Source organism: Mucor mucedo (assembly GCF_025094135.1).
Source record: "Mucor mucedo strain NRRL 3635 chromosome Unknown EV154scaffold_65, whole genome shotgun sequence".
Classification (NCBI taxonomy): Eukaryota; Fungi; Mucoromycota; class Mucoromycetes; order Mucorales; family Mucoraceae; genus Mucor; species Mucor mucedo.
The window spans coordinates 73376-98641 of NW_026252349.1; the positions used below are offsets into that span (position 1 = coordinate 73376).

The window sequence follows — 25266 nt, forward strand, 5'->3', positions numbered from 1 at the left end:
GGGACAAGCAGAGGAAAAATTACACTAAAAATTCATTTTAGAAAGGAAAAATGATATAAAAAAGATGGAAATGTCATACCATACTAGGATTCAGAACGCCAAAAGTGAAAAGCAGCTTAAGAGAAGATATAATATGTTAATAAATGCACTAAAAACAAGATTTAACAAAAACGCGTGTATATTACCCACAGTACACAAAGCAATACTTGCATTCAATTTTCTGTTGATTAATGAACTGTTAATCAGGTTCTTATAATATGTGTATTAATTGCCTTAAGACGATGGCTTCTTAAAGACGAAACGAAAGTTAATCATATTTTTTATTAAAAAAGGGAGATAGAAGGGAGAAAGAAGGCAGAAAGAAGGGAGAAAGAAGAGAGAAAGGAGAAAAAAAAGAAAAAATGTGATTTAAAAGTATCAGCATTTTGTTACACTACATGAGACCAAATCTGTAAATGAAGGCAGTTAAAATTTTTTGTCAAACTTCGTAATTTACAATTATACTCACAACGCAAAGCAACGTCTTTTAACGAATTCTCTATTTACAACGATGATACTTACTGCACAATTTGTCACATAAATCTCACAACCAATACTGACCTTAACCGTCATCAAAGAATCATCCATGGGCGTGCAAGAAACGCACATGTTGAGTAAGAATTCACCGCAAAATTTCTATGGCGGTCAATTTTTGATCAAATAATAACCCGCAAAAATGCGATGAATTTTTGACCCCAATCAACGGGACGGCGGTCAATTTTTCACCGTAATCGCGGCGATGGCGGTAAATTTTCACACTTTTCGACCGTAATCTTCGCGAATGCGATCAATTTCTTCACTTTTTGACCGTAATCTTCGCGAATGCGATCAATTTCTACACTTTTTGGCCGTATTTATCAAGAATGCGATACTATTATTGGTCGTATTTATCACGAATGTCATCAATTGTTTTACTATTATTGGCCGTATTTCAGCGGTATCCTTAAATTATCCCTTGCTTATCAAAATTTATACCCTTGTATTATGAACAGTTATGTGTTTATGTTATGAAAATTTTTATTTATTTTTTATTAAATGTTTATAAAATAATAACGGCGAAAGGGATTATGGATTATGAGGTGAAATTACAGGTAAAATGGAAGGGTATTATACAAATAGAAAAGCTACATACCTAAAATTAAAGATATTAGTGGGTGGCTTATGTAGATTACAGTGCTGTTTTACTTACCTTATCTTATCGCGTGCTTTGTATTGACACGTAAGAGTATTATACGAATAGAAGAGCTACATATCTAGAGTTAAAATTATTAATGGGTGGCTTACACAGGTCACAATCACTTATTTATTTACCTTAGCATAGCCTAGCGAGAGTTTTGTATGCATTATATCTATAGAATACAGTGTTAGAGTATAATACAATCAAATATAATCACTGACTTACATTACAATTGAATGGTTACAACCAAAAAGAGCAGGTTTAGTTAGTTGCACAGAAGAATATTGAACTTACCTTCACGGATGCGAGAAGTCCACTAACTAGTTTACCTTATAGTTAGGGATGGGATGGGGGCTGGACATCTCTATATTTACATCAAAGCTAAATACAAAAAAAAAATTGTTAGGGGAAGAAAAGAAAAAAATAGAAGGTTTTTTATACAAACTTTTTTAGTTGACTTTTAAAAAAAACGGATCTAAGCATTACGAGACCGTTGATTTCGTCTTGTTTCACCTCCTGCATTTGAATTGGCAAGCTGTTTCTTCGCACCAGACACCCCCTCGGACACCTCCTCAGACACCTCCTCAGACACCTCCTCAGACACCTCCTCAGACACCTCCTCAGACATCTCCTCAGACACCTCGTCAAGCACATTGTCAAACACATCGTCAGACAAAGAGTTGAGAATGTCTCTGTTAGAAGAGACTGACGGAGCATCGTCGTCTGGCATTCTGACCCGCCCAAAAGAACTCAAAGTACTCATGCTGACATTGAATGCGGACGTGTTACCCAGAGACATTTCGGATAACCCCAAGCTGTCAAAGTTGTTGGACACGCCTGAGAAAACTGGACGTCGTACTGGCTGATCCTACAATAAGCTCAGTTAGATACCACATTATGAACCATTGTATACAAAAATATTACTTACTTTATCTGGGTCAGCAATTTGAATGGCTGAAATCAGCATACGACGTGCCATCCAGTTCTTTTCAGCCACGGTACAGTGGCATTACCGGGGTGTAAGCTTCTGCATCCGAGATCAACTGAGCGGCGAAAGTTGTTGGGAATGTGGAAATCGGTGTAGATTTATAAAATAAAAACAAGAAAATTATCAAACTTGCAAAAATTAACTCAGGCTTTATTAAACAAATAAAAGGGGGTCTTTATATACACATTATTTCAGACATTGATCACAGATGGGCTGATGACAGTCGAGGGTAGATTCACCCAGATAATACTCGGATGTAATGATTCCATAAAGAAAGGCCATAATGAGATGTCAATAACAATAACATTCATTCTTAAACTGTGTATGTCTTGTAGCACAATATTCAGGGGGAAATGTAGTTCTTAATTCAGATAGCTGTGGCACCTCAATGTGGCTGATGTAACCTTCATATGTTTTCATATCAATGTTATTATTTAAATGTATGTCTTATACTTGTATGAAAGATGATATGAGATACGCCTCGGTCACGCTTTCAAAGTCTTTGATCTTGCTCTGGGTATGCACTTCAATTGATCTAGATCCGAACATTATCATCATGGTATCAAGGTTTTCGACCAAACCATTATCCTTGTAGTGCGCAATTGCTCGACGGAGTTGATCTTGCAGATTCTCTATAAGTCGCAAAGTAAGAATATTTGTGGTATTTGACAAAATATTACAATGGAAAAGTAATGAGATAAAAGTATATTTTTATTAGAGGTAAAAATAGACTAAAAGCACTCTGCTGCTATGAAATAATTGATCCTTTTTATATTGCACAACTCTCCTGAGTTTTAATGATGAGTCAACTTTTCTGGTTTTGAAATAGATCTATACTCTGTTTCACTCCTTGGGTTAAATGAATACTACTCGTTAAAATTATTTCCAGTTAACGTTGTCCCATATCAGTGGATCGGGAGCATATGTATTCTAATAAATCTTTAGTATTACGAGACACTTATTTATCATATCATGCAACGGTTACTGTAAAAGATGCATACTTGTTTGTCAAGTGTAATTGGCAATAGAACATAATAATTGATCATTTATTCATTATTTGTGTAATGAATAAATTACAATCCCAAATATAAAATGTCTTAACAATATTTGTTTATTTGGTTGTAGAAGATAGGTATCCATTAATTTATACACTATTTCTTTATACTCTTTATCAGCAGTTTAATTATATGAATATATAAGTAAATGAACCATTTATATTAATAGCTGTTATATTCTCTCTCTGGGTAGCTATTCCGTTGAGAGAACTATTAATATTAAGTTTCTCTTTCTTACAATTTTTAATTTGATCTGAGAAGCTTCTCTTCTCGATCGGTGATATCGTAACTCAGTGGTATAGCATTCTGTATCCAACTGTCATTCGTATATCGTATTTAGGCCAATCATGCAATCTTTAATATAGAATTATGTACTCGATGTAGGAGAAGTTGTATAGCAGTTTACAAGCGTATGCTGATATGCAACATCAAAGGTTGTTTTAATTTCATAGTTTATTTATTTAAACGATACGAGGCTTTTTCAAAGCGCAGCGTACCGAACGATAGTGCAGGTCAAAAATTTACCGCAGCGCAGCGAAGGTCAAAATTTTTACCGAAACGGAGGTTTGGTTTGAAAAAGCCTCGTTATTCTTAAGTAAATCGTACCCAAATACGACACCATGGCCGGAATATTTGGTTACTGAATATTACACGCACTAAACTTTCTCTTTGGCATTTACGTAATGTCATATGCGGAGATGAATTTAGATCCTCACTTACTTTTGTTTTTACAAAGTAAGGCAGGAATTACTTCATAACATATTTATTTAATCAGATATTACGTATAACATTATATCATATTCCTCTAACGCGTCACATATATTATCCGAAAGCCATCTAATCATTTAGTATAAATACCTATAGTTTTTGCTAGTAGAATTCCTTAATCTAAATTTCCTCAAAATAAAAGATGTCGTATTTGACGCCTAACTCCACGAATACAATTACTCTTATCTTGTCACTCAATTATAATGCATATAAACTATGTATTATAAGTACCATATTGCGAATACATTCCTATTGGTACGACACAGTACCAGCTCCCTCATATGTCAAACTGAGTTCAGATTTCATAATCATTCCTGGATTGGTCGAGTAGCCGCCGAATCTTCTAGTTTCTCATAAATTTATTTTAGTAATCCAATCAAGGACCCTGTCATTGAATGGATAATCTATAATGCTCTATAAATGCCGGGTATGGGTCAACGAGCTTCTTGTATATAACAATAAGCTATGTTTCGTATGTAACTGATTTCTAAATCTAATTCTACCATTTCCCAGTTTGCGGGTAAATATTCAATTCGATCTGCGCAGGAAAAATCTTGAAGTAATAATTGAATATAAAAAGGACCTCTATTTTTATCATGACAAACTCTCCAACTTACAATAAAGGATTATAGAGTCTCATTTCTTTACTTGCTTTATTTTCCAATTTACATTTCCCTTTTTATTCTCAATTATCACAAAAGACATACAAAGTTCTAACAGTATTTTCTTTTGTTACCTTAATTTAATTTTTATCTCCATCCCGAACACATACTCCGGCTTTGTTAGAAGCAAATTCTCCAGAGGAAAAAGAACAATCAATCATTATGAGAAGAATTTTAAAACGGTTTTACCATGAATACAAAAATTTAAAGCATGATATTTCGTGTTTTTAAAACCCAATATGTGTGAAAAAGTGAAAAAAAAAAACTCGACATGATCAAAAGCTCCTCCACTTTTTTTTCCCGAAAAAATTTCGAGTTTTTGATTAGTTGATTTAAAAGACAGAATGTGTAAAAAATGTGTAAATCTGGCGGGGAGAACAGAAACCCGTTATTATATATTTGTGATCGTTTGCTGTTCATTGCAAAATGTATGAATAAAAGATCAATCACAACTATTGTCTTTTACTGATAATTAAACATGACAAAAAAGTATGCATTTTTAACAGTAACCGTTGCAGGACCCGATAATTAGGTGTCTCATAACACTACAATTTTATAAGAATACTCTTGCTCTAGATCCACGGATTTGGTATAGCTGGAACTGAAAACAAAAACATTATATAGTACACCTAGGCTAAAAAAACTTACTTAAACAGATTAAATGCGGACGAATGGGCGAATAGTCATCTGGAGGTAAGCGTCCCGTTCAGATCTGAGCGGATAGCCGTCCGTGAGCGAGTATCCGTTAATTTTGGGTAAATAAACAATGGTACACAAAAAATAAAATTACTTCATTTACTCAAAAGGGTAACTATTCGTCCAGGGGTAACTGTTCGTTCATTCTGAGTAAAATATAAAGGTTGCACAAAAATGTAAGCTTTTTTATCCGTTACATTTACCTGCAGCAGACGAGTATCCGTCTATGGGCAAATACTTACTCACATTGAGTAAATAAAATTCACTTCATCCGTGTGGAAAAACGGTTTGTTTGACACGGAAAAATAAAAGATAAAAAAACAGGAAGAATAAGATTAATATTGCTTGTAGGCTTTTTTATTCTTATTAAAAGTGAATTCTTCTTTTATCTCTGAAAGAAAGGGGGGTATTTATAGCTATTTAAAGCGTGGGTAAAATTATGGGCTCGTTTGTGTTCACTTGGTATTATTGGCTGCATTTACTAATGACTGATGAGCCTTATCAGTGTAGCCAATCTATTATTCGAAATGGGATCTTCTATTGGAATATCTAATAACCTTGAGTTGTAAATGTATAACTCACGATATTTTTTATGCTATTATTTTTTATGAGTGTTATGATATTATGTACCTGTCGATCAAGGATCGATGGAATGATTTTATATGCGATTTTAGTACAATCCGTTCCACTGTCCTGCAGCAGACGAGCATTCGTCTATGGGCGGATACTTACCCAGATTGGGTGAATAAAAATTGAGATCCAAACCTTAAAATTACTCATTCATTTCATTTACCTGAAGCAGACGAGTATCTGTCTTAGTATCCTGCTGTCAAGAAGCCCCGTATACAAAAAAATTTATCTGCCTCCAGTCATCCCTCCGTCGTAACAGCAACCTCTAAAAAGTACATATAAACGGAGTCCTTTTTTTCCTTTTCTGTTTCCTTTTCCTTTTTCCTTTTTTCTTTTTTAGGGCCCTCACAAGCAACAAAATTATTTTTTTAAAGATCCCGATTAAGGACTTTATTATTATTTATTTTTTTTTGTGAAAGGTTACTTCAGACTTCCAAAAGAAAGCTTTTTCCGAAATCCATGGCGTTGCTTTTTATTGACCCTTTTTGAACGATTAAAATATAAAGTTCACTCAAAATGCTAACCTATCTGTTATTATTTTTCAAGGACTCTATTGTTTCGATATACTTTTTTTTCTAGAGAAAACAAAATGAACCTATCTCAAATTGTTACAGTAGTTGCTGAATCGCAATAAATTTTATTTGGACTTGATGATGATATAAATATGATTATGGAATCAGACATTTCTACACTTTACCAACAACAAAGTCTCGACTACAGTTTTATTGCATTCTCGATGTTGCCTGTTCCATCAGATCGTGAAACTCCCAGTGTTAAAGAGGTGCACTACCAGTAGAATTAGCATCGTCTCGTCTGGTTCTGAACGTATCACAGAGGCGAATCCACTTGTTATTCATCGCTGCAAAGTCCCTTCTACCGTTGATAGCGTCACTGGCATTAAAAGCATCTTCCGTTGCCTTGTTCAAATTAAGCTTTGCTTGAGGTGAGCGAATAACACCCACGTTTACAACGTAATCGGAAAACAACTCGATCAAAACGTTGGTGCTTGCTGAATCCCATATGACGATGGTAGTGTACTTTTGGAAAGGCATTTTGTTAAATAAAAATGAAGAGGATCACAAACACAACTCTTTTATCAAAAAAAAAAAAAAAAAAAAAAAAAAAAAAAAAACAAAAACATTGGTGAGTTCAGTAGCCCAATTTGGCTGATTTTTCATCTGATAGAAGGATTCTGGGGTCGTTGGATTTTAATTCTTTATTGGGATATTTCGAAAATTTTGGCACTGGATAAAATTCGATGTTATTGTTAATCGCCTATATATATCCATTTAATTTTTTATTCATCTATTTGGCAAAATTGTGGCCCTATAACCATGTCTGGGGCTATCTTGAATTTTGAATTAATTATCCCAGAAAAAAAAATTAATTATTGAAAATCTCGGTGTCCGAAGGACACCGAGATTTTTACAGGAATACATTAATAAACGGCTTTTTTACTGAGCGAATGTCAATAATACTTCAAGTTTTAATAGAGGAAAAATACAGATGGCTAAGGTTTAAAATTATGTAAAAGAGGAATTTTGGCAGGTAGGCCCTGTTAAGGATATCATAGATATAATAATAAAGTTAATTGTCACATCGCATTATGGATGGATAATAAATATAAAAGTTAATCATGAATCACGCATTACCCCACTTGTTCTCATCCTAACGTTGGAGTCTGTACATAGGGCACATCCCTGTGTCGAGTAAATATTTATTCTGCAAAAGCAATACAATCGAATGGGTCTGGACTATAGAATATTAATAGATCCTGAGCACAAATATTACTCTTGTCATTTGATGTTATAACTGTTGATCCCTCTGACTAATATTTATATACTCAGTATGGAAGGGCTAGAATTAAAGACATGTTGATTATTTACTATCACCAGATTACTACATCATGATCCAATAAGGCGCTTACTATTCTCCCTAGAACTATCCCAGTTCTTTATATAAATATCCATAGTTTTTTCTCATAGACCAAATACATTATTTTTTCAATACGTTTTTAATTATATTTTTTCGTCCATAAATAAAAGTGGTATCCAAGTTCTAACAGTATCACTTTTGGTTTATTTTTTATTTTTGTTCTCCATGCAAAACAGGCCCTTTGTATCTTCCATTGCAGCTCTCAAGTTTACAAACGCCACACTTGTTTGAGCAACGGCTATGCATATTTGCGCCTTTGCATCCAGCAATTTTACAAACAGCACATGTTCTACGTGCTCGTTGCTGTAAGTTACCTGAAGAAAATGAAATACTTGGATCAGTAACAGGTACTGGAAGCAGTGCTCTGAGTGGCATTGGTTGATGTTGCTCTCTGGAGGGAGGTGGAGGAGACAACGAAGCCACAGTTTCACTTTGAATCATCCTCTGTATAGCTTGATCCGCTGTAATTTGTACATGGGCTGGAATAGAAACAGTGGATCTACTTTCTGAGGTCAAAGCAAACCTTACCAGACGTACTGTATCGATATTCAATATTACAGTATCATAGTACTTTTGTCGATCATCTAATACATTGTAGTACGATTCAAGATGTCTAGACGTCTTGTAGTATATATTACTTCCTTCCTTACAATAACTGGACCATAATTTAGCAAAGCATACAAAATTTGGTGTTGCTATTCCAGATGTGAGGCTTATAGAACGTCGCTTTTCAGGGTTTTTCATAAACTCTTCGTATAGCTTAACCTCTTGATTAGTGTGTACCGCAGTGACAGCTAACTTTGTCTTTTGGCAGATTGCTAGAAAGTTGTACACAAAGTCTTTGACAGAGCATCCAATAATGTCAAGCTTCACAACAGGGAGGAGACTGAGTTCGAGCAACTTGGCTTTTGAAAACGTTTGGTTGCTTAAATGGTTGATGGCTGGTAATATATTGTACTCTCGCATTACTTCATTTGGTAATGCTGTAATACCATACGTCTCTTTTGTTTGCTCATATTCAAAAGTACTACCGAGTCTATTCGTAAAGTAGCTGTCAATAGGTGTATGACCCAGCTTGATTCTAATAGTATTGACTGATTGATGTAACCAGGGACTGTAATGACCTTTATGCACTTTTCCGTAGCGATTTCTTGAGCCAACCTAAAAATTCATAAATTGTAATTTAGTATAATACGTATTAGGTCAATCGAGCTTATATATAAGTATACTCTGAAATTCTCTTACATCGGTGTTGTGATAAAGACGATAGTCAGCAAGAACCATATCAGCTAAACGAGGACCTGCATTGTACGATGCAAATTTTCTTATGATGTTCATATGTACAGAGTCTTCTACAGAACTAGTACCTCTGCAACACCTGTACTTCATCAATCCATTCTTGTCGAATCCCTTTTCTGCATATAATACGGGACCATTTAATACGTCTGAAACGTGACCAAATCTTATCTCCTCCAAAACATGCTTAGAAGCGCTCCATGCGTCTTCATTGGACAAAGGCTTCCCGCTCAATACGCACTTTGCAGGACTGTAATGCATGAAAAGCATTGAGACAGATTTATACAACTCTTCGGGTGGTGGTATATATCTTCGTACATGCTCCAAAACAAATTCCGGGTTTTTCACCATATAGCTCTCCCAATCAGTTCCTATTGATTCAAGATATTGGCTCACTAATCTTTTATCACCAAGATCAACAACAAACATAGCATCTCTAAAGCGACGAGAAAACTCTTTGGCCATGCCATGTTTTAAGGAAACACGTATCATTCGCATTACATGAAAAGCATCTTTCAGGATTCTTGATGGTACATGTACATTCCCTGAGTCAAGAGACGTATTCGGATGGATGGTGTCTGACTCTGAGGGAATAGGAGATACTTTTGACAAATCTTGCTGCTTTTTAAGGTCGTATTGTTTTTTTGAGGCCGTTCTCAAACAGTGGTTGCTGATTCTTAATACAAAAGGAGGATCACCCAAATCACTTAAAGTTCTTGCTTCAGGATTGCCGTTTTCTTGATGATTTTAAGAAGCATGGAAAGCACTTGAACATCATCGACCTTTACAAGCCTGGTATCTTTTAGATGAGCTTCAATGGATCCTTCATTATCCTCAATGAATTCATAGGCAGAAGGCATCACTCTTGCGGATGTTTGGTTATAAACTGCAACAAAAGTACCTTTTTGTGACTTTTTCGTAACCTTTTCGTTTACAGCTGGTTCTTCGTTAGCCTTTTCATAAATCTTTAAAGCGACCCAAGCATCTAATGCTGCATAGCTTATTTGCTCACTTGTCAAATCATCTCTTTCCCAGTCATCACAACGAATGATAGATATCTTAGGTAGTTGCAAAGATAAAATGCTTCCACAAAGAATATCAAGTCGGGGACGAGAGTTATTAACTAAGTCGCGGTTGTAGCAAAATGGCCCAAGATCTACGTGGTTTGATACCACAACACCAAATACACGCTTCACTCTTGTACAGTCTGCCTTGATATTTCTCCCTAATTTTAAAATCTTGGAACAGCTAAGAACCTTAGATAGCTCACGAGGAAACGTATTCGTATCAAATTCATGTACACGGAACAAAACAATTTCATTTTGGTAGCACATCTGCATTAAGGATACTCCACTTGTGGATATCATCCATTCACAATCAAAACCAACAAAACTTTCATTACTATACTCATCAGTATTTCCAAATATTTTGATACAAGCCTCATTGTTCTCTACTTCAGATCTTAAAACTCTGGTCTTTGAAGTATCTGGCAGGGTAATAATAGGAAGTAAAGAAAAGGGTTTTGTTGTGTTGCTGTTGTCCATTTGTACATTTGGGAATAGGTACAACGTCTTTGGTTAAGGATGGCATCACATGTTTTAAGAATCCTTGGTCTCCAATGACATTATCTGTATAAAAAAGCTCAGGCTCTTTCATATTAAGCTTTTTGTAAGTATCCATCATCTGCAGAAATTGAGGTGCTAGATGATCCATTTTTTGGCTTTGTGCCAAGACTTGTAAACGGATCTCTTCATGTTCATTTAAAACAGTGTAGAGGCAAGAAAACGTTGAAAACCCATTGATTTTCGCCAAGTGATCAATGATCTTGAAAGAATGATCCCCTTTTAAAACAGTGCCGTCTACAAACGACATAAGTTGATCCATGAAAGGACGAACCTTCGCTATCAAGGAGCTGTATACATAGCTAATGTAATTAGCAGAAGGAACATAGCCATTATATTGCATCTTGTCTTTGAATTGAGAAAACTCAGGATATTGTCTTGACTGAAGCATAGATAATACGGAAGAACTTTGGGCATCATGATCAAGGGTTGTGTAGTATTGAAGCTGCAATTCGTCATATTTCTCAGTGTGCATCACGCGAAAGACTTTAGACGTACGATGAGGTCCGATCTCATGTTGAAAGAGTGGTCTCATCAGTTTGCAAAGCATTTTAGAAAGGCCAGATCGATGATTAAGGACAGATGGAAATTCAGCTTGTAAATGAAGTGGAAGTTGTCGGATCAAAGCTGGGTTAACCCATCAAATGTGTGCTTAACATCCTTGTTACGACACTTGTATCTTGTAGTCATCAGGTAAAAACAGCTAAAAATTATTAAACACATTAGAAATGACAAAAAAAGAAACTTATCATTTAAGATCGTACTCATTTAAATCGATAATCCTCCTAGCTCTAGGCTTCTTATTGAATCCCTTTACACCTATTTTTGCTTCACAAGTCGTACACGTTAAATCTCTTACTAAATGATGAGGGAACCATACAAACACTCTAGGTGTATAGAAGTATCCCGGGTCTTTGTTATTACTATCAAGCATAAAGTATGGATTCTTTCGGTGAACCCAAAAAGTGCCATTCTGATACTCTTCTGGTCTTTTCCCCTTCAATCTCTCCTGTAACTCAGCAAGATACTTATTGACGTAGCTTTCTTCAAGGATAGAAGCTTCATCGTTGTCAACAGTGATGAATTCGTTTTCGTCTAGTTCTTCTGTATCGCCTTCATCGTCTGTTCCCCACTCATTATCATTTCCCTTATCTTCATCCAACAAATCTGCAGTTTGGATATCGATGTTGGGAAATTCATCAATATTAACTTCGTCTTCGTTCTCATCGTCAACGCTATTTTCAGAAGTTGAAATTTCAGTGGCAACCACCTCTTCTTGGTCGACTAAAGAGGAATGATTTTCTTCAAGCTCAACTACTACCGAATTACTGAAACTCTGTTCAGGTACAGATTCATCGACTGTTGTGTCAACATTATTGTCGACGATCTCTTCAACATTCGTTTGTTGGTGTTCCTGCTCATTGTGAATAGTGTTCGAAGACTAAAAAAAAAAGATATGAATGACTCAACAGTAAAGCTTATATAATAAGTAAGAACGTCGTCTTACTGCTTTCGCCTGCATTGTGAAATTCAACATTGACGATTGGTTCTTGATTTGCTTTCTCGGTCTTCCGTAAACAACTTCAGGCTTTTTTTCAGTCTTTCCACCTGATGGACGACCACGTTTCTGTTTAAATCTCGGGAAACTTCCTTCCCCTCCTGTTTTTTCGACATCAGAGCTGAGGTTGAGATTATTCATAATGTTCTTTTCAATTGTGTCAGGAACAATTTGAAACTTCAAAAAAGAGATAAAAAGAAAGAAAATCAGTTTATTTAATCTCAGTTAACTCAAACCAAGTGATTTGATTAGCCCAATACAACTCCGTTAAGTCAAGATAGAGGGATCTGATTGGATCAAAGGAGCCCCAGCCGTAAGCGTACGGTCAAAATTGTAACCTTTCAAAAAAAAAAAAAAATAATAATAAAGTCCTAAATCGGGATCTTTAAAAAAATAATTTTGTTGCTTGTGAGGGTCCTTAATATCTATATTTTATCTTTTTACCTTAATAAATCAGTTTTTTTTTTTTAAAAAAAAATTACTTTTATTCGTTCTTGTTTCTCGTAACCATGTAATGAATAAACGTCTGGGCTTACTTCTTTTGCAATTACACTCTGGTAAACTCATCATTCCATCTCTGAAGTCCCCTCCCTTACTTATCTCTTTTTTAAATCAGCATAGACAGGTGTATAAAGGCCGTGCTTGCAGTGTACTACGCCAGTGCTATAAGTAAGTATTTTTCGTTTATGGCTTTTCTTTTCTCTAATTATCTCTTCAGACTTAAGCTTCTTGTTTTTACCGTAGTGGCGGCTACTCTGTTTAGAAAAAGGAATAGTACGTATCAATTTCGAGTCTTCTTATCATAAACTAACCTAATATTCATTTAGAAAACTTTGGTTATCCCCCTTGTTTTTAGATTATACGTTGCTTCCTATACAAAATAATCAATGCCTTCATGTTATGCCATGTACCGTTTACGTTTTAGCTCATTTAAGTAGTAATCCTTCTACATAGCAATTTGTCCTCAAATACCCAGATATAAATAAATCATTATTTCATTCTTTTTAATAAAATATATAATCAACTTTTAAAACTGCAAACCAATTTTTTCAAACGAATGAATGTATTAAATGATTCAATATGTATGAACGAAAGTTTTTTATTTGGCTGAAGGCTGAAAGGGAGAGCTTATTTTAAAATATACACCCCCTTAATTATGCATTTAATCCTGTTTTTTTTTTTTTTTTTTTTTTTTTGGGTAAATGGGTAAACGCTTACTATAAATTTGTCCAAACGAGTAAATGGGTAAATTTACCCAATTCGTTTTTTTTAGTAAATAGGTAAACACTTACTAAACATTCGTCCGAATGGACGAATCAGGCGAGACATTATAGCCTTGGTGGTATTCATTTAACCCAAGACAGGAAAAAAAGTATGGATCTACTCTAAGACCAGAAAAGTTGACTCATCATGAAAGCCCAAGACAGTTGTCCAATAACAAAAGGATCAAATACTTCATAGCAGCAGAGTTTTTTTCAGCCTATTTTTACCTCCAATACAGATATACTTTTATCTCATTATTTGTCTAGTGTATTATATTTGTCAAATACCACAGAGAGTATGATTTGCACCTAAACCAAAGGTTATTACTGTTCGCTTCGAGTTCCAGTCTATAAAATAATAACACTTGTCTCTCTACAGTACCATATTGAACAAATTCTCATTTTGCACAAGCAAGACAATACACAGTTGATTACTCAAATATTTCGTCTCTTACAAAAATTAAAGAACCCCAAATATAATTGGATAATTCACTGATTTAACGTCTAACACATTAGGGACGCTCAAATAAAATCGAGCCTCCAGGTTCCAGCTTCCAGCAAATTTTAGATAAATTCTATTGGCCAAGCATTTTCCGATTTCTTTTTGTGATTTCTTAAATTTGCTGGAGCAAAAAGTGCTCCAGCAAAATAAAAATTAATTCCAGCTTTTTTTTCGTCCAATAACATTTTGGTATTTCGTTACATGATGTAAGGCTATCAAGCATGACATAATTTATTACTTTAGTCTTTTCCACTTCAACAACACTTTTATTATTATTATGCCTCTCTTGTCAACTAAAAAACGTCTCATGGAAGACGTTAAAAAAATGCTGTTTTTCTTCATTACAAAATATGAACGAGAAACCAAGTCGACCGAAGTAGATCGTCGCATAATCGCAATGACAAAACAGAATCTGGAAACAATGGCAGCTTTTTACCTTGCTTTACAAACCGAAAGATACAGCGTAAAAAAAAACTGGGGTACTCGTATTCGTACTGGCACATATCTCGATTTATTAAACGAAGGTAGAGAAAGTGTCTTTAAAAGTAAAATAAGGATGAGTAAAGAAGCCTTCAAAGACGCAGTCAGAGCGTTTGGTGATTATGAGGAGTTCGAGAACTTCACGAAAGAGAAAATTGAGCTCCATTTCTTGATCACTTTTCATCGATTGGGATGTAAAGGAAATGCTGCTTCAATCACGCAGGTATCCGATTACTTTGGTGTTTCTGGTATGACAAAAAAAAACGCTCAGATTTATTATGATCTAACATTAAAAGTAGAAGGTACTGTGATCAATTACACCAAGAGAACCATAAATGCAATTCTGGCTAAAGAAGATCAGTATGTTTACTGGCCAGCGGCAGAAGAAAGGGAACATATATCAAAGAAGATAGGCGAAAGAAGCCACTTCAAGTCATGCGTCGGATTTGTCGATGGTACATTTATAAGAACCGAGCGTAGTCCCAGCTATGCCAAGAATAATTTTTATTCTTATAAACGTGCGTATGGTATCTCTACAATGCTCGTTTGTGATCACAAACGAAGAATTCGTGTTTGTGTCACTGGATGTCCTGGTGCTATTCATGATAATAATGTTTATCAAGCAACAAGTCTGGCCAAATCCCCACATAGACATTTCTCCCCTGGTGAATATATATTAGCTGATAGTGCATACAGTGTTACCTCGACTGTCATCTCATCATACAGAACCGGTTCAGTACAGGCTACAAAAGAAGAAATAGAGAAATTTAATTTGTATGTAGCTCAAACTCGTATCGCAATTGAACATTGCAATGGAATTCTGAAAGGAAAGTTCCAAAGCCTTCAAGAGCTTCGTATTACAATTCGTGACAGGAAAACTTTGATCGAAGCGGGAAGATGGATTCGTGCTTGTTGCATTATGCATAATTTCCTTTTAGAAGATTCAACTGACATAGAGGAGTTCAGAGAGGCCAGTGGACATAGAAGATTCATCAGTAGTTCGCAGAATAGGTCAGATGATGATAGTAGTTTAAATTTCAGAAGAAATCAGTTGAAGAATGATATATTGTATAACAACGCTCAAAATTAATAAACATTTATTTAAAAAAAAAATAGGTTAATAATCTGCAAGGTCTTCCATAAACTTCTTTATGGTTTCATATCCTTCAGATCCTTTTTCTTCGTTTCGAAGTTCTTTATTCAAAAGCAGCCATTGCTTTTGTCTCTCGAATATCATTGCTACTCTCTCGTCATCCCTCTTTTCTCTTTGAAACTCCAATAGCTCGTCCTCGCGATCTTCATACTTCTTAGATGCTTTTCTTTGTCTCTCAAAGAAGTCGGTAATGCACTCATTGAGACTCCTCTTTTTTCCTCTACTTTGTCTAGGCGAAGGTGGTCTAGTGGAAGAGAGGGGCAAAACATCATCATCATCATCATCATCATCATCATCCAAGTTGACATCATCAACATCATCCATGTTGGTTGAATGAACATCGTCTTCATGATCAGGCTGTTCATCATACGCACTTAAATCAGGAGTCCCACTGACGATATTCCCATTCGACTGCATTCCTTCACCAGTTACAAGTGGATCCGAGCCAAGTAAAGGGAGAAGATCATAATACCACTTAAACAAATGAGTGGTTTTCTCTGAAAGTTTAGATATAGTAAGTTAAACAAATTTAACGGTATAATAGTTAGCAGTTAGTAGTTTTCTTCTTACCTTCAACAGTGACAGTACCATCAACAGCAGGATCAACACCATATCCAGTAGCGGTTACCGTCTTGTAAGTAGCGGTAAACGATTTTTTCAAATATCTAATCGTCTCTATGATACTTTTTGTGGTTCTTTCACGATGTCCTCTGTTGACGAGGATTTGGGCCAGCTTTTTCGCCATACCTGTTTGGCTTTCGGCTTCACCTGGTTTTTGACTTTCACATCCGCTGAATTTACTCCAATTATCTCCTACTAGCATCCATTCAACCACAATATCTTTTGAGCACTTGCCATTACTATCGAAGTCATTGATCCAGCTCTTTGCATTCGGGATCTTGTCTGTAACACCAGGACGACTATTAGTCGTGGAGCTTCCCTGGGGTTCTAGGGGTAGCTGCAGACAGACGTGGAGTTGTTTCCAGTTCCTCAGTTTGTTGAGGTCTAGGCTGAATGTTGACAGGTGTTTGGTTCATTTTTAAAATTTTATGTGATATTTAAGATGAAATGAAGGACAATCCGCTACGTTTTTTTTTTTTATATAACACTCATCATCATATCGGGAGCCAAAAATTATACTTTGTAATGACATAAGGCATCTTCTAGTACATCTTTCTCTACTATCTTTCATCATACGTTCCTCATTGATTCATTACATCATGTTCAGGACCTCCTCCAATCAAATCTTATTCTGAGTAAAAGTTTGGAATCTAAAAGCTGGACACAAAAAAATATCATTCAAGTTTATAGTTTTTTATGCAAATCTTTATTGGACATCGGACAAAGAAAAAACTTGCTGGAAGCTGGAACCTGGAGGCTCGATTTTATTTGAGCGTCCCTAATGTCAATTATTATGGATTATGATGGTGTAACGTAATTCGACTACGGTAAATATGGCTAAAACAACAATACTTTGATGTTCGTCATCGTCACTGTAGATGAATTTAGAGCCTACAAATACTGTCGTCTTCCAACAATTTGTTACAATGACACATAGTGAAAAAAGAGACACCTAATAACCACAATTATTAATGTAGTACACTATGCCAGGATTTCGTTATCGTTTGAAAGGTTTTATTGGGAAAAGACAATATTCTTGTAGATGAAATTTAAGCATCTCTTATATTTCCTTCAATGTGTTTACACCGTCCCAACAGGGATTAGTAAACAAAATATAACTAACAGAAACTGATGGTAAATAGAAAGAACGATATTATGTCAGCAAATAAAAAAATCGAGCAAACAGCCATCTAGAAACAATATTCTTCGTTGTTGAAGATTTTTCTGGAAGATTACCTAATACCCTCATCCCTCAAAAAGAAGTAGTAGCAACACGTGCAGGACTGAACACAGATTGAATAGCTTATTAAAAGCAGTTATTTCTTCGGAAAAAGGATGGTAATAGAACAAAACATTTTTATGAAATATATCTCTAAAAGAATTGAAGTTTATACTCTATATCTATACAGAAAGAAAACAAGAAATGACATAAAAGAATAGGCAATGGCAAAGGTTGTTTATAACTTATGTGAATCATGCCAAAGGATATAAAAAGCTGACTGATGTAGGTTAAAGTTTGAGTATAAAATTGAATTCCGTATAAAAAATAATAGGGTCATAAAATGTGAGATGATCATTGCAAAATCATTGATTTTTATTTTAAACTCATTATCAAGCAACTAGAAGAACATCGTTCGCAAAGATGGTTGGGAAGAGCAAAAAGCAACTGATATATTTTCCCTGTAATCTATTGGAAACATCAGGTGCCACTAATCCAGTCAATTCAAAACAAAAGAAGAAAACCCAATGCAATTAAAAAAAATTGACAAGCGGCTTAAAGGTATTCTTGTATATAATTCGAAAAAAAGGACCCCGATAATGTATTGAAAATACTATTAAACTCTGTGATAATTCTTATCTCCGGTTTAACTGGAATAAAGTTCTTATCATAAAACTCAAACATTGGTTGGGCAAATTTAAATAAACAACTAAATTAAAATTTTATTTTTTTAGTTGGGCGTTCCACCTCGGATGACGAGATCGAGACAGAAAAGCGTTTTCGCTTTTCTGTCTCCTTCATCCGAGGGGAAGCCGCAACAGGAAAGGACATGGGAGAAAGAGGGCCGCACGCAGGAGCCAAGGGAGGACGAGGACTGATACCCGCACGGCGAAGACGACGAGCACGAGAACCACGTGGCGGTGCCACACAGAGGCGGACACGACGACCAACAACAGGGGGAGAAAACAATTTTTGTTTTTTGACGGTTTTCTCTTGCTCCGAAGAGCGAAGAGAAACCGAAAAGAGCTTTCTTTTTCTCGACGAAACGAGAAGGGCAGAAGAAAAGAAGGCACTAATAAAGAAGAGCAAAAAGAGAATACAATGGTTTTTTTTAGTTAATTTGTAAAATGACAACATTAGCCATTGGTAATGTCTCGAAATGACTAGAGTACGGAATACTTACGGATAAAAAGCCATAGTTTGCATCATTTTTAAGAATAACTATGAAGACAGGAAAGAAAAAAAATAAAAATGTCCTTCCCGATTCCTACAATTTAACCCCCCCCCCCGTGAAAACTGATGACGCCATTTTTTCGGTATGATATTTCATAGAATACATAAGCCACAATCTCAGCAGCGGACTCGGTAGTGGAAACCCGTAACACGGTGGATAAAATTCACAATTATCGTAATGTAGTTTTTTAATTATTTATTTTTTCTTTTACAAGCATTGCCATTTAACAGATTGCCAATTAACACATCAGATTATATAAAATAGTAGTCACTACATTAGATGAATCGTTGAAGAGTGTTTAATTACAAGGAACCTTGTCTGCGCAAAACAGTGAATGATACGACTAACTTACGAATCACCTAAAGAACCAGGAGTACGATGATCAACCTTGTCAGTATACTTAATGTAAGGCCAAACAACCTTGTCATTACTAGCGGAATCGGAATACCGTACAAGCCTAAGGACTTGAAGAATGTCTGTAATGGAATTAACAGCGTCCTTCTTGTATCTGTCACACCTCGAATTCGGAGAAACTGTCAAAACATTGAGAGCGTCGAACTGCTGATGCTTCATCACCTTCTTCCTTGTGTTTGAAGTAGTAGTGAACCACAACGACAAACCAAAGGGAATTAGATCTAAATTTTATGCTGTAAGTATCAATAACGTTTGTCAAACTTCTTTTTCTTACCTGTGACCAGTAATTTTGGAAGCCGTAAATAGGTGATATAATTTGGCCTTGTCGTCAAGCTTTTGAATGTTTTGTCCATAATTAAGGCAAATACAAAATAATCGTTCTAAACTATCAGGAGCTGCCGGGGTAAGAGCAGAACAGAATGATTATTAAGTTGAGGACAGGACAAAAAGAAATTATATATCTATTAGTATTAATATATATACAAAAGGAATAAAGGTAGAAAAAAGTTTATTCAAAGAAGCAGGAAAGTAGCCAAGTTCTTGAATACCGAAATAAGATTAAATAAATATGCTGTTATTTATATTAATTGGCAGATCGGGAATACAAGGGTTCGGGGATCCGATTTCCAAAGACGGTTTATTAGTCATGATGAGTTTAGGTCATCATTGGGGGAGTGGGCATAGATAGAGATAATTTCGAGGATAGATACAGATAATAACATAGGCTGTGATCATTAATGTTTCAAGCGATTTATAATGCAGAGGTACAAAGGGAACGGATATTAAATGGGTTTTACAAGGACAAGTTATAATAGAGATACATTATTTGGAAAAGAGATGTTAAACAGGATTCAATAGTGATATTAGACAGTGACGTGTGTGACAGGAGACAGAGAACATGGAACAGGTGAAACAGGGAAAATGGGCTAGTTGGGTTTCAATAATGGTCTGAGACATTTTGCATGATTATATGCAACTGAATCGTAGGCTGTTCATAACACAAGCACGACTTGCAATTACAATGCATGACGAGATCAATTGTTCGATTTCATCCCTAATCTTATGATCATACTAATTAATGAATGCATCAATAAGCTTCGATATCGGGACAAAGAAGCATATTTCCTCCGTATCCCATCCACGAAAAGACTGAGGTACAAATGGACAACAGATTGGAGCACCAGAAGAATTGTGAACGGTAACCTTCTGGATGATCTGTGTATCCCGGGAATCGATTGGACTGCAGAGACCTAACCGCCATTTCATTGTAATTAGCCTAGTGACGAAGGACGTTCAAAGAATTTGGCCCTATCAGATGCGTGGAATTGGTCAATACGGCGGATGCATAATGTAATTGTTATTATCTGTGCACACTCGTGAATTGATACGCTTTGCAGCAATTTCTTGATTCAAAAACGTATCCCAACAACTACAACATCCAAATATTTGCAGTAAACCCTAATTATTAAGAGCATCCTCAGCGGTTCACTAAAAGTTTCACTGAATAAATGGGTCATTTTCCGGTCGGATTAAAAATGTAGTCCTTTTTTTAATGAGTCCGCAGCGGTCAAAAAATAATTACATTGATTTTTTTCTTTAACTTTTGTAAACATGAATAAGCCTGACATGATGGCGCAATTCCTTGAGGATGAAGAAAAGCAAAGACAATTGGAATTAGATCGTAATAAAAAAATTTTATTGCAAGCATTTAAAAAGAGAAAGACAGTACTGGTTGTCAAAGAGAAAAAGAGATATATTGATCGGGACAGAGAAGGGGAGCACGAAAGACACTTTAAGCAATACTTCGCCGAGAATCCTACCTATCCAGACACTTATTTTCGTCGTCGTTTTAAATGGATAAGGAATTGGTTTTGAGAATACTTGGTGATTTGGAAAAGAAGGATAACTATTTTAAGCAGAAGAATGATGCAACTCGGAGATCAAGCATTTCAGGTCTTCTTAAAATGGCTATATATGTTCGCCAACTTGCTTACGGTGTTCCACCAGATATGTTGGATGATCAATATGGAATGGCCGAGTCCACCGATAGAAATGCCTTGCGCCATTTTTGCAAGGCCATTATTCGATTGTACGGGGAGGAATAGCTTCGATCACCTACGAATGAAGATGTAAAACGAATCCTGAAAGAAAATTAAGAGAGAGGATTTCCTGGTATGCTAGGCTCTTTGGACTGCATGCATTGGGAGTGGAAAAACTGTCCCACTGGCTGGCATGGGATGTACAAGGGCAAAGAGAAGGTCCCTACGACCATCCTTGAAGCTGTCGCTTCCAAGGACCGCTGGATTGGCATGCCTTATTTGGTTTTCTTGGGTCTTTGAATGACATCAACGTCCTTGTCCGCTCTTACGTATTCCAAGATGTAGCTAACGGTCAAGGACCTCATGTCAATTTTAGTATAAATGGCCATCAATACAATATGGGGTATTACCTCACTGATGGTATTTACCCTCAATATGCTGCGTTTGTCAAAGGGCATAGAAATCCATCCAACGAAAAAGAATCGGTTCGTATCAACAGCAACTATTATTAATGCACATTTTAATTTTTTTTTTGACAGAAATTTACCGGTAATGTCGGTAACGTTCGAAAGGATGTTGAGTGTGCATTTGGTATACTTCATCAACGTTTTAATATCGTCGCTACACCAGCAATGGGTTGGGATAAAGACGATATCCAAGAAATCATGATGGCTTGTATCATTTTGCACAATATGATCATTGAATTTCAAAGGGACAAAGAAGAAGAATTGGAAAGTATCAGCAATTTGAGAACTGACCCTTTCTCGTACAGTCCCCTTAGAGAAGTAGATGGGGACTCCCTGAGCAGTTTTTGGAAAAATGGAGGAGCACTATGGATCGTCCTATGCATCTTCAACATCAAAAGGACCTTGTTGACCATCAATGGATGATGCTAGGAGAATCTTTAATAAAAATAAACATTTATTAAATCAAGTCATATTCAGGATTACTCTTTTTCATAATCGCGATCTGATGTTGCTGTACCCATGATCGATGTTGGGGGTCCGTGATATTTGATGGATCAGTTGTCATCAACTTCCATCCTCTTTCCTTTTCGAACTCAAGTCTGAGGCTTTCAGCTCGCTTTTCTGCGCCTCATCGGACTTCTTCTGCATTGCCGTCAATTCATCCATCAAGCATTTGAATTCGTCTTGATTACCGGCAGAAACTGAAGAAGCGACCTTAGAGACTTTTGATCTTTTTCTTCCCTCAGGACGCTCGCTGCTGCTGCTGCGGCTGGAGTTCTCCAAGGATGACTTATTGATTCGCTTTGTGGGTTCAGGATTCCACTTGTCAAAAGCACTCAAATATTCATAGCACTCCATGAAAACAAATGTTTCATTGCGGCGTGCTTGTCTATAAAGTTTACTTGCGAATGATACTTTAAATTTTGCGCTTAATTACCATAATTAGATACATGTTTTGTTATATTGCACTCACGTCGTAAGCATAGTTTGAACCACTGGCTTTATTGGTAGTGCTTCGCATATATCCAGAGAATTTCAATGTCTTAGGTTGAATGTGATTCAGCCATCTAGTTTTGATACTGTCGGGTGTTCTATGACATACAAAGTCATCCTCACTTAATGATTCATTGAAGTGTTGGCCGATATCATCCCAAAACACGTTGCCCTTTTTTTCTGTACCAGAAATTGGATCAATGCAATAGGCGATATATGATCGACAGATCTGCAGGTCCTCGGCCTTAGAGAAATTTTTCTGGACCTCTTTAAAAGGTGCTACCGAAGGACGCAAATCATTCTGAATAGCTTGGGCATCTCCGGTATTCTTGTCATTTTGGACGTTTTCATGATGACCATCATCTTGAATCTCGTTCTCCATTGCAATTGGAGAGGGGCTACGAATGGAGATCGCAGTTTGGGTGTTCATTTGATCTGAAAAGTTTCGGAAAAGAAACGAAAAGAAAAGAACGAAAAATTAATTTTTATTTTTGATTCATTATTTTAAACCCAAATTGTATGAGTAACACGTAAATGGTACTATACCAAATTTAACAAAACCTGCTATACATATTTATGTTTTGTAGAAAGAAATTTTTTGATTACGTTAATAATTAGTATATGAGTCAGGACGAATGGTCGATCCATGACATTTATCTTTCATACTTTCTGCGAGCTTCCACACACTTAACCTCCAAAAAATTATTCCTGATCAGATACATTGTCTAATTCATTAGGATTCTGAAACTTGGCTCTTTTTTCCACAATTCTTTGTCCTATGAAAAGCGGAATGTTATCTATAAAAGAAAACATTTATTAAACCTTCGTTGAAATTTCTCATAATTTATAGGTATATAGTATTTAAAATTCGTTAAGATACTTATAAACATTTCTAAAAATCTACGTCTTAACCTCATAAGACCACTCCGACGAGAGTTTTATTCCTTTAATAATCCTACAACGTCTTTCGAAATGTTACAATTGCAATTCCGCGTCTAGTATAAGTTCGACGTTGGGACTGAGGACAAACTTAGATTAAATTAATAAGTACCGTGTGTTTGTCAATTGTAACTAGCCGATGAGCCAATAAATAACACTACCGATAAAAACAAGTATAAAGGGATTACAAAACGGCAAGATATAGCTGTAGTATGAGAAGCTTTATTTATTTAAAAAGGGTACTCTTGAAGGTCAATTTTAAAGTGGGTGCGCATATTCAGTTAAATACAATATTCACTGCGAGAACTAGAAGGATGCAGTGCCAATACATTGTCATCAGCGCAACGGAAATCCAAATATTCCTACAACATCAGCCGTTCATAAAGTGGATGGTTCAAAATCCCAATTCGGTATTGAATTTATTTATCTATACCAACGGCTTTAAAAGATTATTACCTAATTTTCAGACCTTTGACTTTTTCACTAAACTCTCGCGGATGATGTTATTGAAACAATATTTTATAATCGGCCAAGAAGACAGAAAATACATACGAAATGCTTTGCAACCATTGCTCAGATTTGATCAAAATAATCAGGTGAAACAAAATAGAACGGAACCAACATTAGGGACGCTCAAATAAAATCCAGCCTCCAGGTTCCAGCTTCCAGCAAAATTTTAGATAAATTCTATTGGCCAAGCATTTTCCGATTTCTTTTTGTGATTTCTTAAATTTGCTGGAGCACTTTTTGCTCCAGCAAAATAAAAATTAATTCCAGCTTTTTTTTCGTCCAATAACATTTTGGTATTTCGTTACATGATGTAAGGCTATCAAGCATGACATAATTTATTACTTTAGTCTTTTCCACTTCAACAACACTTTTATTATTATTATGCCTCTCTTGTCAACTAAAAAACGTCTCATGGAAGACGTTAAAAAAATGCTGTTTTTCTTCATTACAAAATATGAACGAGAAACCAAGTCGACCGAAGTAGATCGTCGCATAATCGCAATGACAAAACAGAATCTGGAAACAATGGCAGCTTTTTACCTTGCTTTACAAACCGAAAGATACAGCGTAAAAAAAAACTGGGGTACTCGTATTCGTACTGGCACATATCTCGATTTATTAAACGAAGGTAGAGAAAGTGTCTTTAAAAGTAAAATAAGGATGAGTAAAGAAGCCTTCAAAGACGCAGTCAGAGCGTTTGGTGATTATGAGGAGTTCGCGAACTTCACGAAAGAGAAAATTGAGCTCCATTTCTTGATCACTTTTCATCGATTGGGATGTAAAGGAAATGCTGCTTCAATCACGCAGGTATCCGATTACTTTGGTGTTTCTGGTATGACAAAAAAAACGCTCAGATTTATTATGATCTAACATTAAAAGTAGAAGGTACTGTGATCAATTACACCAAGAGAACCATAAATGCAATTCTGGCTAAAGAAGATCAGTATGTTTACTGGCCAGCGGCCGAAGAAAGGGAACATATATCAAAGAAGATAGGCGAAAGAAGC

General features: G+C 35.8%; 2 protein-coding genes across 2 annotated transcripts; both read right to left on the reverse strand.

Annotated features, from left to right (window-relative positions):
- Window positions 1–1691: 1691 nt before the first annotated feature.
- EV154DRAFT_565073 (uncharacterized protein) lies at window positions 1692–2195 on the reverse strand (the record flags this gene model as incomplete). The annotated part of the gene is made up of 2 exons (XM_051605877.1): window positions 1692–2084; window positions 2145–2195. The coding sequence occupies 2 exons, from the start codon at window positions 2193–2195 to the stop codon at window positions 1692–1694; spliced, it is 444 nt and encodes a 147-aa protein (XP_051456159.1).
- Window positions 2196–18377: 16182 nt separating this feature from the next.
- EV154DRAFT_565079 (uncharacterized protein) lies at window positions 18378–19664 on the reverse strand (the record flags this gene model as incomplete). Its single annotated transcript, XM_051605878.1, has 3 exons — window positions 18378–18735; window positions 19250–19532; window positions 19586–19664. The coding sequence occupies 3 exons, from the start codon at window positions 19662–19664 to the stop codon at window positions 18378–18380; spliced, it is 720 nt and encodes a 239-aa protein (XP_051456160.1).
- Window positions 19665–25266: the final 5602 nt, after the last annotated feature.